This window comes from Triplophysa rosa, linkage group LG4, assembly GCF_024868665.1.
Source record: "Triplophysa rosa linkage group LG4, Trosa_1v2, whole genome shotgun sequence".
Lineage (NCBI taxonomy): Eukaryota > Metazoa > Chordata > Actinopteri > Cypriniformes > Nemacheilidae > Triplophysa > Triplophysa rosa.
In genome coordinates this window covers 13502033-13518695 of record NC_079893.1, presented here as the reverse complement: position 1 = coordinate 13518695, position 16663 = coordinate 13502033, and the positions used below count along the sequence as shown (strand labels likewise).

The 16663-nt window shown below is 38.4% G+C and overlaps 2 protein-coding genes across 6 annotated transcripts; one reads left to right on the top strand and one right to left on the bottom strand.

Moving 5' to 3' along the window:
- The first annotated feature begins 214 nt into the window (after nucleotides 1–214).
- Nucleotides 215–7400, top strand: LOC130552377 (uncharacterized). 5 transcript variants are annotated; one of them, XM_057330609.1, is made up of 11 exons: nucleotides 215–3888; nucleotides 4113–4320; nucleotides 4608–4846; nucleotides 4928–5037; nucleotides 5524–5721; nucleotides 5797–5883; nucleotides 6252–6502; nucleotides 6591–6719; nucleotides 6786–6926; nucleotides 7004–7109; nucleotides 7182–7400. In XM_057330609.1, the coding sequence occupies exons 4-11, from the start codon at nucleotides 4947–4949 to the stop codon at nucleotides 7397–7399; spliced, it is 1221 nt and encodes a 406-aa protein (XP_057186592.1). In that variant the 5' UTR covers nucleotides 215–3888; nucleotides 4113–4320; nucleotides 4608–4846; nucleotides 4928–4946; the 3' UTR covers nucleotide 7400. The 5 variants fall into 5 exon arrangements, 3 of the variants coding, with proteins under 3 accessions (XP_057186592.1, XP_057186593.1, XP_057186594.1); XM_057330610.1 differs by lacking the exons at nucleotides 215–3888; nucleotides 4113–4320; nucleotides 4608–4846 and adding an exon at nucleotides 5255–5398 and having other exon boundaries at nucleotides 4927–5037; XM_057330611.1 differs by lacking the exons at nucleotides 215–3888; nucleotides 4113–4320; nucleotides 4608–4846 and adding an exon at nucleotides 5250–5398 and having other exon boundaries at nucleotides 4931–5037.
- A 40-nt stretch (nucleotides 7401–7440) lies between these two features.
- On the bottom strand, nucleotides 7441–16401 carry LOC130552378 (uncharacterized). Its single transcript, XM_057330612.1, has 5 exons — nucleotides 16245–16401; nucleotides 15610–15757; nucleotides 10365–10613; nucleotides 9993–10233; nucleotides 7441–8000 (listed from the first exon to the last, which is right to left on the bottom strand). Exons 2-5 carry the CDS (start codon nucleotides 15735–15737, stop codon nucleotides 7800–7802), a joined length of 819 nt encoding a protein of 272 aa, XP_057186595.1. The 5' UTR covers nucleotides 15738–15757; nucleotides 16245–16401; the 3' UTR covers nucleotides 7441–7799.
- Between the last annotated feature and the right edge of the window lie 262 nt (nucleotides 16402–16663).

The following is a 16663-nucleotide window of genomic DNA, read 5'->3' as shown; positions in this document are numbered from 1 at the left end:
GGTGCTCTAAAGCGCCGGCCAGAGGGCAGCAGATCAAAAAGTTTGTGTGCTGGGTGTGTGGAGTCAATGATGATTTTTCTTGCCCTTTTTTCACTCTGGAATCGTACAGGTCCTGAAGTGTGGGCAGAGGAGCACCAATAATTTCTCAGCACTACGAACTGTCCTTGTAGTCTTCGTAGGTCTGATTTGGTGGCCGAGCCATACCAAACAGTAATTGAAGTGCACAGAACAGATTCGATGACCACTGAGTAGAACTGGGTCAGTAGCTCCTGTGGTAGGTTGAACTTCCTCAATTGACGGAGGAAGTATAACCTCTGCTGGGCCTTCTTTACAATGGAGTCTATGTGGGACTCCCACTTCAGGTCCTGAGAGATGGTGGAGCCCAGGAACCTGAATGACTCCACAGTATCCACAGTGCTGTCCAGGATGGTGAGGGGAGGAAGTGATGGAGGGTTCCTTCTGAAATCCACTATCATCTCCACTGTCTTGAATGCATTCAGCTCTAGGTTGTTTTGACTACACCAGGCAGCCAGCTGAGCAACCTCCTTTCTGTAGGCAGATTCATCACCGTCTTGAATAAGGCCAATGACTGTGGTGTCATCTGCAAACTTCAGGAGTCAATGGTTGTCTGAGTGGTGCCTGCAGAATGATATAGTTTTTATAAATAACTGGAAGAGTTTTGAGGGCAGACCTGACCTGTTGAAACGAGATGGTCTCCATCCCTCCTGGGCTGGGACTTCCATCCTGTCTAGAAATATGGCAAAAAGTCTTAATGCTAATGCTAAAACTTGACTCGCTGGGGCCCAGGTCAGGGAGCAGACAGTATGGCTTAACCAACTGTCTGCTTGCCGTCTCACGTCGCAGAATACACAAAATGTACAACATGTAGTAATCCGTTCTCCCAAACATCACAAAATAGAGACTGTGTCTGTCCCCCGGATTAGCAAACATAAAATAATGCGTAAACCTCTTGAAAGTAATTTAATAAACGTTAAACAAACTAAACATGAACAAAATACAGATAATCAACTGTTACGACTCGGATTGCTAAATATTAGATCTCTCTCTAATAAAGCACTTTTTGTTAACGATATGATAACAGATCATAAAATAGACATGCTCTGTTTGACAGAAACATGGCTAAAACCAGATGATTATATTGCTTTAAATGAATCTGTCCCCCAAGATTATTATTATAAACACGAGCCTCGTCTAAAAGGCAGAGGGGGAGGTGTCGCAGCACTTTACAATAACTCTCTTAGCATTTCCCAGAAGTCGAACTCTAAATATAATTCTTTTGAAGTCATGGTTCTTCATGTTTCAACACCTAATACTAAAGATAAAACACTTTTTAAATTGATTCTAGCTATTGTATATAGGCCTCCAGGGCACCACACAGATTTTATTAAAGAATTTGGTGGGTTCTTATCAGAACTAGTACTGGCCGCAGATAGACTCCTTGTCGTTGGTGACTTTAACATCCATGTAGATAACGTTACAGATGCCTTAGGAATGGCTTTCAAAGACACTCTTAACTCCATGGGCGTTAGTCAATGTGTGTCAGGACCCACTCACCTTCGTAATCATACTTTAGATTTAATACTGTTTTACGGTATAAATGTGGACGACGTTAAAATCCTTCAGCAGAGTGAAGACATTTCGGATCATTATCTGGTATTATGTTTGCTTCACTGGCCTACGGCTGCAAATAAAACTCATTGTTACAAATATGGTATAACAATAACTTCAACTACCAAAGATGCATTTCTCGATAATCTGCCCGAATTGTCTCAAATCGCTAGCATGAGAAATAACGTTGAAGATCTTGACACTACCATTGAAAATTTTAATTCCACCTTCTCGGTAGCGCTAGACACAGTTGCTCCTCTACGTTTAAAGAAGATTAAAGATGGCAGTCACACACCATGGTATAATGAACACACTCAGGCTCTAAAGAAAGCGGCCCGAAAAATGGAGCGCAACTTTAAGAAAACTAAATTAGAGGTATTTCGTACAGCATGGAAGGATGGTATTCGAAAATACAGGAAAGCCCTAAAAACTTCTAGATCCGCCTACTTTTCATCACTATTAGAAGAAAACCAGCACAACCCAAGGTTTTTATTTAACACAGTGGCTAAATTAACAAAAAATAAATCGTCAGTGACTTCTGATCCTGTATATCAGCATAGCAGTGATGAATTTATGAACTACTTCACATATAAAATCCAAGATATTAGATAAAAAATTATAACAATGCAATCAGTAGTGAAACCCGCTGAACAAATTAACAAAAGCGCCCCTAAGGAGATAATGCAATTATTTTATACAGTAGATCAAGATGAGCTGTCTAAAATCATTAGATCATCTAAATCAACAACATGCATGCTAGATCCTATACCAGGAGTCTTCAACTAAAATTGCTTGAGGTCCAGTAAACGAACCCTCCTTACCAGCCGAGGTCCGGACAATTAAATACCTAAAAATATGAATAGATGGTTTTTTTTATATCTATACGATGGCATAACAATGTCTGACAACAATATAATGAAGGAACATGTGCAAAATGCCCTAATCTCTAAACCTGCACTGAACATAATACATTTCAACATTAACAACTTAAAAAGAAAACTAAAGTGTTGTTTTCTGCTGAACTGAGATTAATAAATAGCAGCATCAAGTTGTGACTGAACATCCTCTGATAACATTTCAGCTCTTCTTGTGGCTGTTGCAGCTGAAAGGGGGGTTTGTTTCATATTTTATTTTAGTTCATGTCTTTATTTTCCTTCTAAAAGTGTTTCACAGAAGCCTCCATGCACTCTTTTACTTATTTCCCATCAGTAAAGGGCTTTTTATGTTTTCCTAAGATCCACTGTATTCTTAGTGAACATTCATATGCTGGTTGTTGGGTGGTAAGTGAGTGAGGGAGGGCCTGTGTAGATCGCTCCTACTGGGCTTTGAGCTAATATATTTTCCGTGTCCTTACCTCGGACTGCTGCGGGTAAGTTTCTTCAAAGTGTCCACGTCTAATTTCATAATGCCGTTTAAGGTTTCCAATTTTGACAACCGCAACAGACTCCGAGCAAATGAGACAAACCGGTCTCGTGCATGTCGATGCAGGAAGAATAAATGCAAATCTCTCGACCATTCATCTCAGAAAACATGGTTTTCGGCGTCAACTTTTGAAAAGGACATTGTTTTTCAGTCACTGACTGTTACATCTGTATGGAGGACTAAACCTGCAAAATTATAAATAAATAAATACATGTATAAATAAATAAATATATAAACAAATATATGTAATAATATGAAAATAAATAAAGGAATAAATTTTTTTAATTGATTTATTATTTTTGGTCCAATTTTTATTTATTTTTTATTATTTTTATTTTTTGATTATTGTTTTTATCCTTTCCTTTTATTTTTTTACATTTATTTATTTATACGTTCATTTATTTTTATATTTATTTATTAACGCATGTATTTATTTACACTTTCATTTATTTATTCTTGAATTTATTCTTACTTTTCTGTGTGCAACACATAAATAAGCAAGGCGGTCTTTGCGTTGTTTCGGTACCTCATTGGCTGAGAGCTACACGTACAGAAGCGTCAGGCCAACTAACCGATAGACATCGTAGTTTTCAAAAAAAATGGCGGCAAGTAACAGTGCGTTGTCCAAATTTTTACGGGATGCGGCGGATCAGCTGGAAAGTTGTAAGTTATTTTTTTTACAAATTGTTTTGTAGATACCACCATTTTCCAGAAATCGAAACACGAAGCTAAACCCATCTATACTTATACGATTCACAGCATCGTCATCCAGTCCAGAACCATCAACCTCAGTGTCGTCAGATTCTAGGTTGATGACTCCTAGACATCCAGTGGATGGTAGGGTTTTAAGACAAATGACTGTTCATTTTGTAAATGGTGTGGTCTGTGTTACATTTCTTACCAGCGGCTTGTATTAAGAATGAAACAATTTTGAGGACCGTGTCACTAAAGCAAATATTTGGAGTTGTGAGCCGTAAAATAACTAACGCTAAAGTTAGATAATTGACCAAGGGGCTATGTTGTCGTTTTATTGACTTTATTGACTTTTTTATACTGTCTAGTTGAAGTTGCACGGCTGTGTCCTTACAGCAGAGGAAGAGGGTTTGCAAGACGGTAGAGCTTTGCCCGTGACGAGTCGTTCTGTATCCTGCAGCTTTACACACGCCTTCTGCTGTCTTGATGACAAAAATGCAGAATTGGTACCAACTCGATGTGCAAAAGATCAACTATTCTCTGCAGGGTTAGGAGAGAAACGTATTACGTTTCGAGGTTTGTTAAAAGCAGCTGATTGAAACTTTATATTTTTGCTTGAGAATCTTCTTGAGTATATTTGGAATAACAATTCTTATGTAACATATTGCTTTACTGTTAAAATGGTAACAACTCTGTCAGTAGTCATTTTAACCATGTAAACATGAAATACAAAGTATAACTTCACCTGTAGCTTTTACAACATGCAATGTCTTACTATTAATACTTAAGACACCCATGTTTAAGTGGTAAATGTCAGGTTGGTCTAAGAATCTTGCATTTTACCTTTTTATTTATAATCATAGGATGCCATACAGATCCCCAAAAATTTAAGGACGTCATCATGGAAGCTTTTCCGAAGCTCAGACATGGTGGTGGGTTTGAATTATTAAAAATATCAGGGCAAACAAGGAGCCGAACTCTCAACCTGATACCCTGCCCAAATGAGGGATACCATGTGAAGTATTTAAAAGACCCTCAAAATCAAATTGGCCACGCAACCATTTTTATTCGTCCACTTCAACGAAACATAGAAGTTGAATCGGTAAGTTTCATAATTTGAAAAGGGTGTGTTTTATAATTCATTTAAAAACAAGCATGACATTCTTGTTTTATTTTCTGGCAGACCAGCATGCCTAACAGAGATGAGTGGATTGGACCACCCCAGAAATGTGTTGATTGTGGAGATGAATTCCCATTTACAGACATCAAGTCCCACAGTGACAAGTGCATGGGGTATATGATTTTTTTAATTTGGAGTCTCTTGGAAATGTTTAGTTTAGTTGACCTTGGTTTGTGCTTACAGATCAGAACACTTATCAGAGTTACCATAGATTTCTCTGTTTGAATCGGTTTCTGTACATTTAAGTGTTTTTTACTGATCTGATCATGTAACTAGAATGATGTATTACTGTTACTGTATTACTGTGCCTACTCCTTTTTCTGAGGTCAGCGGTGAGATACAGAAAGGCCCACTTCAAGCAACACTGAAAGTACAGTTTTGAGGCAGGACAGACAATTTTCAGAGCAATGCAAGAAAACATTGCAGTTTCACAGTTCATCACTATAGATCATGAAGAGGGCACTGAACATGATGGTTTGCACGGTTGATTCAGTCATTTATTTCTAGTTAGGAGTTTTAAAAATTAATTGACAAACAAAATAAAGCAATTTCATGTGTGTTACTTTGGATTGTTACTCTGGATAACTACTGTGGTTTAGATTGGAAGTTTGAGCCAGATTCAGTAGAGGCCTCCAAGACGTACAGGGAAAAGCTCCTGCAGAAGAATGAAATGAGCCCAGTGCTCCATTTCCAAATGGACATGAGAGACAGCCCTGAAGACAAGGAGAGAGCAATCCTGACCTTTCATAAGAAAGCAAATGTAGAATGGGCTTGCCCCTTCAAATGTACACTACATGGTAGGTAAAATAAATCCTAAATCAACGTGACAGAGTTTTTTTTTAAATAATGTGCATTATACCTTTGCCTTCAAGGCGATCCTGCAATTGGAGATGGAGTGACTCGTCATGTTTTTGCAACAGTTATGTCAAAGCTTCAGCATGGTTTTGAACTACAGCTTGGTTAGTGTCCTATGCAATACTGTACATGTTTCTTTTTTGTTTATTTAGGATTACTATTATGGATGTTTATTATATATATATAACTATTATAACAGTTAATGTTAGTGTTCCTTTAGCTTAATGGTAGAGCATTGATATTAAGCGCAAAGGTGAAGGGTTCGATACCCAGGGAACAAACATACTAATAAAATGTATGATAAATGTAAATAAAATACTTTGAATATACTGTAAGTTGCTCTATATAAAAGCATCAGCGTAAATGTAATGAATTGAAATTGACCTTAGGGTTGACTCATTAATAGGTGTTATTTCAAATGTAATGAATGCTAATGTAAATATTTACATGTTCTATGCCTTTATTGCTTTAGTGCCCGGAGGGACTCTTCTTTTTGAGGGTGAGAAGGATCATATGATTCCCTCAACATCACAGTGTTTTCTGGACAGTGACTTATTTGTGGTGGCGGGCCGTATGATTGGGCACTCATTCCTGCATGGAGGTCCATGCCTAACTGGTTTAAGCCCAGCAATAGTGCATGTGCTTTTTGGTGGATCTCCTGAAACAGCCACAATTGATATTCTGGATTGTGCGGATGTTGATATCCGTCAAATAATAAAGAAGGTTAGTTAATGTTTACTCCTTAATTATTTTTTACGAAATAAATTGTGAAATAATGCACACACACACACGAACATTGTTTTATGACCAGCTGGAAGGCACAGGTGACTTGTCTACGGAAGAAAAGAGTGCTATTACAGACCTTGCATTGTCTTGGGATTTGCCTGCAGTGACATCAGAGAATAGAAGATGGTTGCATGACAAACTACTCATGCAGGCAGTGAGTATGCACTATTGGTTGAAATCCTCCTACAATTGACAAGATTTAATTTGTTTGCTTTTTAAGGTCCTAGAAAGAACCTCCAAGCAACTAAAACAGCTACGCCATGGTATGAAGGAGATGTTGATCTGGCCTTTGCTTACTGAAAGGAAGGACACAATTCCTCTTCTTTTTCCTAGGACTAGTGATGCACTTTACACCCCAAAGGTAAGATACGAGACCATGTATGTAATATTGTTGAGGTGTACATCACTTTAATAATACTAATCTTGTTCATCTGTCAGATGCTCTTGGAGAGGATATGTTGGCCAGATGAAGATGAAGACAGCGACGTCTCTCTTGAAGACACGTGTAGGCTCACTGGATTACTTCGCACATTCATTGAGAATTGTAAGTATATGAGAAACAAATGACTTTTGATGCGACTAATAAAGATGCAGCTAATGCTTGTTTTTAATGCAGCTTCTTCTAATATACTACGGTCGCTGACCGAGTTCTGGACTGGATGGGATGTACAGCCCAGGAGCCTAGTTGTTGAGGTAGTGGATGGAAATCTACCAAAGTCTTCCACATGCTATCAAACCCTGAAGCTTCCTAGTCATTACAGGGACTATGCTGCCTTTGAAAGAGATTTTCTAGCTGCTATTTGCAGCAGAGATTACGGATTTGGACTGGTCTAAGGTCATGGTTCACTAAGAATATTTGTTAGATGGCCAAGTCCATATTTACTCGTCTGTTATTTTCTAGTTTTCACTGTGTCCAGTCACAAAATCTCAAACATGTTTTAGTGTTTAACAGTTTTGTTACTAAGCATGGAAATCAAGACTGTCACTCTTGAAAACAAGTTTCACATGTTGTATTCACCTTGTTGTCAAAGTTATACCAAACTAACTTTTGGTCAAATGTTATTTGAAACATTTATTGAGTATTACAAAGATTGTGTGGCCAGCATTACACAAGTTCAATAAAAGTTTTATTTCATCAATTAAAAAGTGTTTGAACAAGGTTGATAATATTACAGATAAGCACCTCAAAATAATTTAATGCAGCATATGCTAAATTAATTGGCGCTCTCTCGTCTTAATGCATCATTTCGGATAATAAAGCTACAGTCTCTCTGTAGATATCCAAATCATCAGACAGGGGAACATCTGGGTCCGGAAACCTCTCAACATCCCGTTGTGTAAGTTGACGTGGTAGCTGTACACCAGGGATCACTACACCAGGTTCATGATGACCATATGGCCCCGTCCAATCAATACCATACTGCATGGGATCTACCTGTAATAGACAATGGATAATTACAGTTTTTTAATTATCTAAACAAATATGCGTTTACTACTACTAGAGAGCACTTTAGGGAAAACAAGCCAATTAGTTAAAGAGTACTTAATAGCAAATGATAAATTACTTGTTTACAATAATGCCTAAAACCTAAAGAAATGTCAGTCTTAAGCTTAAAACTGACAATGCATATAAATTAGTATTATAGTAATTACATGTTACCTGTTAATTCATGTCAGTATAATCAGAATCAGAAAGAGCTTTATTGCCAAGTATGTTTGCACATACAAGGAATTTGTTTTGGTGACAGGAGCATCCAGAACACAGAAACAGCAACAACAGTACACAGAGACCATAACACAATAGAATACAGTACACAGATGATTTAAATAAGGGCCTATGGTATAAAAAATTAAGAAATACAATAAACAAGATAAAGATATAGAGAGTAAAGCTATGTGTATGTAAATATGTACAAGTAAAAAAGAATTTTTTAAGAATAGACTATTGTAGTACAAGGTGTGTGCTATATACAGCAGAATGAATGAAATATAATTGACAGAAAAAGTTAGATATTAATTATATCCTGCAGAAAATACACTGAGTTATTAATTGCATGGTGGGTGAAAAACATTTAACTGTTCAAGAGGTAGATGGCCTGAGGGAAGAAGCTGTTTTTGTGTCTGGTTGTTTTGGTGCTCTGTTGCGCCGACCAGACGGCAGCATTGTCAAGAGATGATGGCTTGGATGTGAGAGGTCCAGGGTGATTTTCTGAGCCCTTTTCCTCACTCTGGATGTATACAGTTCTTGGAGGGTGGGCAGGGGAGCACCAAAGATCTTCTCAGCAGTCCGAACCGTCCTCTGTAGTCTTCTGATGTCTGACTTTGTGGCTGAGCCAAACCAGACAGTGATGGATGTGCAGAGGACAGACTCTATGACAGCTGAGTAAAACTGTTATAACAGAGTTTGTGGAAGGTTGAACTTCTTCAGCTGATGTAAGTACAACCTTTGCTGGGCTTTTTTAGCAATGGAGCCAATGTGATTGTCCCACTTCAGGTCCTGAGAGATGGTGGTGCCCAGGAACCTGAATGACTCCACTGCTGCCACAGTGCTGTTCATGATGGTGAGAGGGGGGAGTGCAGGGGGGTTTCTCCTGAAGTCCACAATCGTCTCCACTGTTTTAAGCGTGTTCAGCTCCAAGTTATGACTGCACCAGACAGCCAGCTGCTCAACCTCCTGTCTGTACGCAGACTCATCACCATCCTGGATGAAGCCAATGAGTGTGGTGTCGTCTGCGAACTTCAACAGAGGAATAAAGTTAATTATGCCATTACAATTTTTCCCTGGTTGTCAATCGCGGAATGGGACCGGGTTGGACCTGCACGGTTTCGGCGGGTGGGGCTTCCTGTGTCGCGGCTGGTGGGCTCTCTATGTTCTTCGTGGACGTTTGCTCGGTGGCTTTTGGTCGGGGTCACTGAGTGCAGCTATGACACATCAGAGAAGATCTGGCCCTCCCGGCTGAGCCTGGTTTCTCCCGAGTTTTTTTTTTTTTCTCCATTTATTCATCATTGGAGTTTGGGTTCCTCGCCACAGCAGTGCAGTGTTGGCTTGCTCACCGGGAGACTGCATTTATTTATTCATTTATTTATTAGATATTATTTATTAGAATGATCCTGATTGGTCTTTATTAGAATGATCCTGATTGTTTTGCTTGTAGTCAATGTGTCTCATGTGCAGCTGCTTTGTAACAATGAAAATTGTAAAAGCGCTATATAAATAAAGTTGAGTTGAGTTGAGTTGAGTATAAACACCATGCACTGTGCTGTGTTTTACCTTTCTGTGTTTTCTTATTTGCTCCTGTAAAGCTGCTTTGGAACAATGCACATTGTGAAAAGCGCTATATAAATAAAATTGAATTGAATTCAGAAGTCTGACAGAAGGGTCATGGGCAGTGTAGTATAGTAAGTATTAATACTTTGATAGAAATACCTGGTTAGGGTCTTGCAATGTCTCAGGTTGATGACTTGACCAGAGCTGGTTTGGTGACTGGATTCCAGCCATCTCGAAGAACTGAAGGTGTTTCTGAACATGTGGCATGAAACACCGGTGGAGGGCATAGAGATGCACTTCATCATCTGGTTGTAGAAGCCCGTCATTTTCAAGGTTGGCGAAGAGAGTATAGAAGAGATCAAGCACTCCAGCATAAACATCTCTCCACAACCTTTCAATCCTATTACAGTAAAACAGGCAAAATACAACATTGTTTTAATTGTTTTTCATAAAGACTGTTTGTTTTCCAAGAAAAACACACTATGTCAAACATAATAAATACTGACAAGTATTGTATATGTTTTATCATACCTTTGATTATGGACACTCTTTCCTGTGATGTGCGAGTTTCTGTTCTCTCCTCTGGTTGAAACCATGAAGTGAGCAACATCAATATTCTCCCCGCCTTTGTCAGATCTTACACGCGATGGCACACCATATAGGCTGACACCTTCGAAAAAGCTTGCCAGGACTGTAGTAGCCTTATTGTTCGTGGCAGCTTGCAAGTACACGATTAGACGGCTAAATCCATCAATGCCACCATGAACTACAATACGCCACCTAAAAGAGATATAGAAAATTTGAACAAAAGAGCCATAAGAGTATCACATAATTAACACCATACACTTTTACATCATTCTTGATGCCTTAATAAAAAAATGCTCATATCCCACAACATTTTAAAAAAAAAAAAAAAAATAAAAAAACAAGGAAAAAAAAAAAATAAAATAAAATTTTATAAAAATATAAAAAAAAGAAAAAAAAAAAATATATAAAATATATATAAAAAATATAAAAAAAAAAAATAAAATAAAAAAAACTATATTATATAAAAATTAAAAATATATAAAAAAAAAATATATAAAGTCTTCACAAGTAGATATGGGTTTCCAGTTGTCTCATTCTCAAGGTTTTTATACCACAACACCACAAGACAATGTTGTGAAGCAGTGATTTTCCACTGTCTGTGCTAAAACAATAACACCTGATGAATCTGTTTATAGTCAGATGAAGTTTGACTGAGCATCAAATAGTAACTAAGATTATAATAAACTGCTCAATTCTATCATCTACTGCCTGCTGTTCTTTTCCCCATTCGCTTCGTGGCTAAACTGAAGTGTTAACTCACTACAAAGTTGAGTCATATCTAGTGAAGAACTAGTTAAACTTATTGTAAGAACAAGTTAACTGGACTCTAAACCTTGGATTTATAGGATAATTTAAGTCATATTTATAGCATCACGGCCGAAGAGGATCAAGTAGTGTCACAAAGGCAGGAAAAACACACCTGTGGGCAATTCCGTTAAAAAAGAAAGTTTTCCCCAACGTACCCATGTGAGGTCTCTCTTCAAGTTTTTAAAGCATTTGTTTCATTTTCAGTGCATGATTTTTCCATAGTCAGGTAAGTGCCATTTTCAGGACTGTCACATCCATATACATATTCTTCATAAATGGGCACATGAAAATTAAGTCAATAAAGTTTTTCGTCTACTATGGCAAGGGGGGGGGGGGGCGTGGTTCAGCGAGGTCTGTGCCGAAAGGGCGAGGCAGGAGAAGAACAGTGTTTAAGTAGGTCAAGTTCACATTGTGAACACCTGTGTCTCCTTCCAGTGATAGGTAAGTAGATGGTTAAAAGCCAGCTCCAGCGGACAAGGAGAGAGAGAACGGCTGGAAACTCGGCAGACACGCAGGACAACACAGCGAGAGGAATTCTATGTCTAAGAACATTCGGAGTGAATGTGCAATGGTGCTTTTGTACACTGTAAACCCAGATTTTGATTCAACTCAAACGGATTGAGTTCTTATTACTTAAATGTGTCTAATTTATTGACATTACTTGTTAATTCTGATTAAGCTGAACTTTTTCATGTCCTTTCTTATTGTAATTGTGTTTTTAAGTCCAATCAATAGTTTCTACTCAAACAAACTGAGTTTGTATTACTTAAACATGTGTCATTTCTTTACATTAATTATGAATTCTGAGTAAACTGTACTTTTTAATGGCCTATCTTATTGTAATTATGTGTTTGAGCTCAAACAACTCAATATCATCAAGTTTTGCCTGTTACTAATAGCAACGCATTGACGTCACCCATGCAACCGCCAAAAATCTAGTTTATACCAGTTTTGACAGAGTCGCATTGATGACTCTGTCTTTGTTCTGTTCCGTCTCTGTTCTGTCTCAAAAGTTCAAAGAATTCAGCTGTATTGAAATTTTCGACAACTGACGTTATAGCAAGCAAGTTGTTCGACCCAAGTTTGAAGCCTTCGGTGAATGAACCGAGTTCAGCCACAAAACGGTAAGTTGGAACCTGGCACTGGTTGCATGCCGTTGCAGTCCAGACTGCTAGCTGAGGTAACTTAGCTAGTATATCACGAAAGTGACTACACCCCTCACATTTTTACAAATATTTTATTATATCTTTTCATGGGGACAACACTATAGAAATGAAACTTTGATATAACTCAACGTATCTATCAGATATATATCTGTATATCAAAGTTTCATTTCTATAGTACTGTAGTTATTAAAAAAACGAACTTAGGTAGTTATTAACAGGCTAGCAAGGTAGCTAACCAGCTAACTCTGCCCCACACTCTCTTAACGTATGTGTTCACTGGTAACGTTAGCTAGCGCCAGTAACGGAAATTGTATGTCGCTCCCAGACAGCTAATGCAAGTTGAGCTGAGCCTGACACCTGAAGCAGCTACCTATCGTTAGCTCAGCCACGGACCTGCGAACGTCCCGGTAAGTTGGCGCAGATCCCAGCTGCCTTGTAAAAGCGGATTCTATTGTGTGACACCGAGTACGAGTACGCGGAGTCCGCCCGGTCATAGAAATTGAGCTTTGCGCCGACGTGTCCGGCGACCGTCCGACGCGGTGTCCGGGTACGGTACTCGGTCACACAATAGACTGCTCGGCAGGCAATCTTCATGTCTACATGCTTTTAATGTGCCACCGAGCTGATATGTCCGCTCGACTCTGACCTATTTTACTCTGTTGCTTCCAGACAGCTAAAGTTGAGCTGAGACGGTGAAGCAGCTAGCCACAGAACTTCAAACATCCTGGTAAGTTGGTGCACACTAGCTCACATTATTAGTTAGCTAATTAGCTTTAATTTCTTTCTTTCTTTATTTTTATTCTTTGTTAGTTGGCTATCTGTCCCACTCTTAGCTGTCATGCCTCTTCAAGTTTTTGTTATTTAGCTAATGTTAGCTTGTTGGCTATTGTGTTCAAGCCTATTTCAAATAGTTCTTTTCAGACGCTTTAGGCTCGATTCACATTTCGCGTCTAAAACCGGCAAAACGCGAGACGCGCTGCTTTCTCCTTTTTTACAAAGCGCTCCGGCAGTTGCGCACGCAGAGCGTCTGCCGTTGCTAAGCAACCATGGGCCACGATAGCCGTTGAGACGAGGAGGTATAAACAAAGGATATTTGGATTATATGCACTGAAAATACCTTGCAATAACTCTGCTACTAGATTTAGTTATGCTGTGATCATCTGTGTCTCCATCTTCATTGAGCTTGTCTGTATTGGCTGGTTGGTTGTTGTCACATGACCTGCGGTGCGCTTGCGCCTTTCTGAAAAGTTGAGATCTTTTCATCTCGATGCGGTGCCGATGCGCCTGAAAAAAAGAGCGCGTCGCACCGCATGAGCGTCGCGACCGCGTCGGCCCCTATTTCCGCGCGGCTACCGCGCGTCTACATTTAAAATAACGAATATGCACGCGGAAAAGACGCGAAATGTGAATCCGGCCTTACACTGTTAGCTAACGGTAATTTTCGACATGCTCGACAGCTCATGGTGGACGAAATGAAAAAGAAAACCCCAAATGGAGCCCTCATCAAGCAGAAGATGGATCTGACATTCACTCTTCGAAGGAATGAAGTTGTGAAGGACAAGCCTGCCATCACCCAGATATGTCAACGTTGGCCAGCTCTCTTTACTGAACACCAGGTAGGCCTATAGATTTGTCTCTTATGCTGTATTCTACAAGCCCCTCTGCTTCGTAGTACTCATCAAAATTGTATTAAAGAGTAACACATGCAGACTGGGTTGTTGCATAAAAAGATCACATCATAGTGTCAACTCATTTGAACATGAACATGTTTTGTTTTTACATGTTTCAGGTGTGTCTGGAGTTCAGTAGGGTGGTTGGTAAGAGCCTGAGACAGGAGTTCTACGAGGCCCTAGACCATCACAGTCCCAGGCTCATGGAAATCTTCAAGGCAAAGAGGGGCCTCACAGGGCAGGTCTTGGCTGACCTGATGCGACAAACAAAGGTTAATTGATTTTCAACTCTTGCTTGAAAGAACACACATGTGGTGTAAATAAATGTACTGGTAATGTGAGCTATCCTGCTGGTAGATGCTTTCTTCTCTTAAACTTTGAGTAGCCTATGTGTAATGGAGTTGAATTGGCTAAACTAACTCAGAGTAATTACTTGCCACCCATTACATTAGTTTGCCAGGTTTTGCTAGTTGATCTGTAAATGAGGTATGAAAATAACTGCCTGTATGCATAATGTCAAGAACACTGTGTGTGAGTTAACAGGTGGGGTCCAGTACGTAAATGGCTCTGCTGCGTATTATTGTGTATTATCGTTTCTTTTGATGCTGAAAAAAAGACATGTTCAATACAAAAAATTGGATCAATGTAATGTTGCAGTTGTATGTATGTATTTTACACGGCTCTATTGATTGAAAGACATATTTTGAGTTTCAGGAACTAAAAAAGTTAAGTTGGGTCAGTTAGAATATACAGTTTAGTTGAATTGGTAATGGAGTAATGCTTACTTAACAAGCTGAGTTAAATAAATGGGTGGGGAATGATTGTTTAAACTAAGTATCTTCAGTTACTGTAACTCGGTTATTAGTACATTCAACTTAAATGTTCTATTCCATTCCATTATGGGCTCAAGTACATTGAACGTAGTCCACTTCACTTATTCAACTAATACTTCATTACTTAAAAATTTTAAGGCAACGAGTTACCTTGATTTTTTTAAGTAGATTCTACTTATCCGGGTTTACAGTGTATCTTGTTTTATTTTATCATTAAAATCTCAAGAGTTCCAGCCACGCAGACCCTGTCTCCTTCCTTCCTTAATTGAACCTACATCTACCCCAAACCGTGTCCTTTTTGTCAAATCTATAATGCTTGTTTATATCCCCTTATTAAAATAGAAAAAATGCTCATAGACTGATATTTTTCTAATGTTTAGACTATCAACAAGGGTTTAGTAAAAAATAAACAAATGGTTCGATATATTCTTAAATACATTGTGTGAGAATTTTTATGTCACATCCATAATGTTGGAATTGCCCATGTGTGTAATGAAATGTAATGCTAAGGAAGCTCCACTACCACTGTGATAAAGTAATAAAACATCTTGAGCTGCAATTAATTAACCAACAAACAGATCCCACCAGTGACATCTTTATGCTTTCAGTTTCTTTTGTTCAACTGTACAGACCTTTCCTCTTCAGTATTACCAAAAACACTTCCTGAAAATTATGATAAAAGCATACATAATTCATACGGTTTTAAGCATACCTTATTAGCTTATGGTTAGCATCAATGTGCCACAAACTGTTGGGTCCAGGGACCGAATATTTTCTACGCCTCCGGGGGTTCAGTTGAAGACTGCGCATTAGGACACCCTGAGGATCCACACGTCTCATGGATTCCTGAACACGTATTCCTAAAACAGTAAATTAATCAATATATGTGGATTATACATTCCTATTTTACATCACATAAGTATGAATACAGTTAACCTTTTGCACAGTCAGTGCAAAAACTAAGTGCATAAAATTAATAGTGTATTAACTTTAGTTTAACTTTGTTGGGATGTTTCCTTAAAAGTGAACCTACAGCCAATACCCATTAAACTAATCAACCTTAAACCGCATCTGGTTCACTATAGACCACTTTGGATGCCACAATCAACGCTTGTTTAATGCTGGTCCCAAGGAACTTCCTGTTTCACTACAGAAACGATTGAACAAAATGCAACCAAGCGAATATTTATAACCAATTAAAAATGTTAAAAAATATCTTTAGGATTCAAATATATTGTATATGTAAGATATAATAATACAAATAAAAACTGAAACTGGAAGGTCTTTTAGACCAGTGTTTACATCTTGCGAAGTGGCTCATATGTCAAGGTACAAAATCTGCCTTACTCTGTACACAAACTCCCTGAGTAGAGAGATATCGAAACACAATCTTATACCCAGCGTTTCGGTTACATCGAAGTGTGTCTTTGACCAGAGCATCTAGTTCAGCGTCCTCCAAAGCTGAGAACAGGTCTTTCACCCTTAAGACAATAAAACCACAAAATCATCATCAACCACACAGCAAACAGAAATAAAGCACCAGTAAATGTGAAAACCAGTGATGGGTACTTTTGAAACACTGCAAGCTTCATGAAGCTTCAAAACCTTCACAAATATTTTATTCAAATCAGTGCTTTGGAGCATGTATAAATACAAAGTTTGTTTTATCTAACAATAATCCATTTTAAAAATTATTTCAACATTGTCCTTAACTAGATTTATAACACTACCTGTATACTTTAGCTGCTCGCTTTTCTGTGATTAGT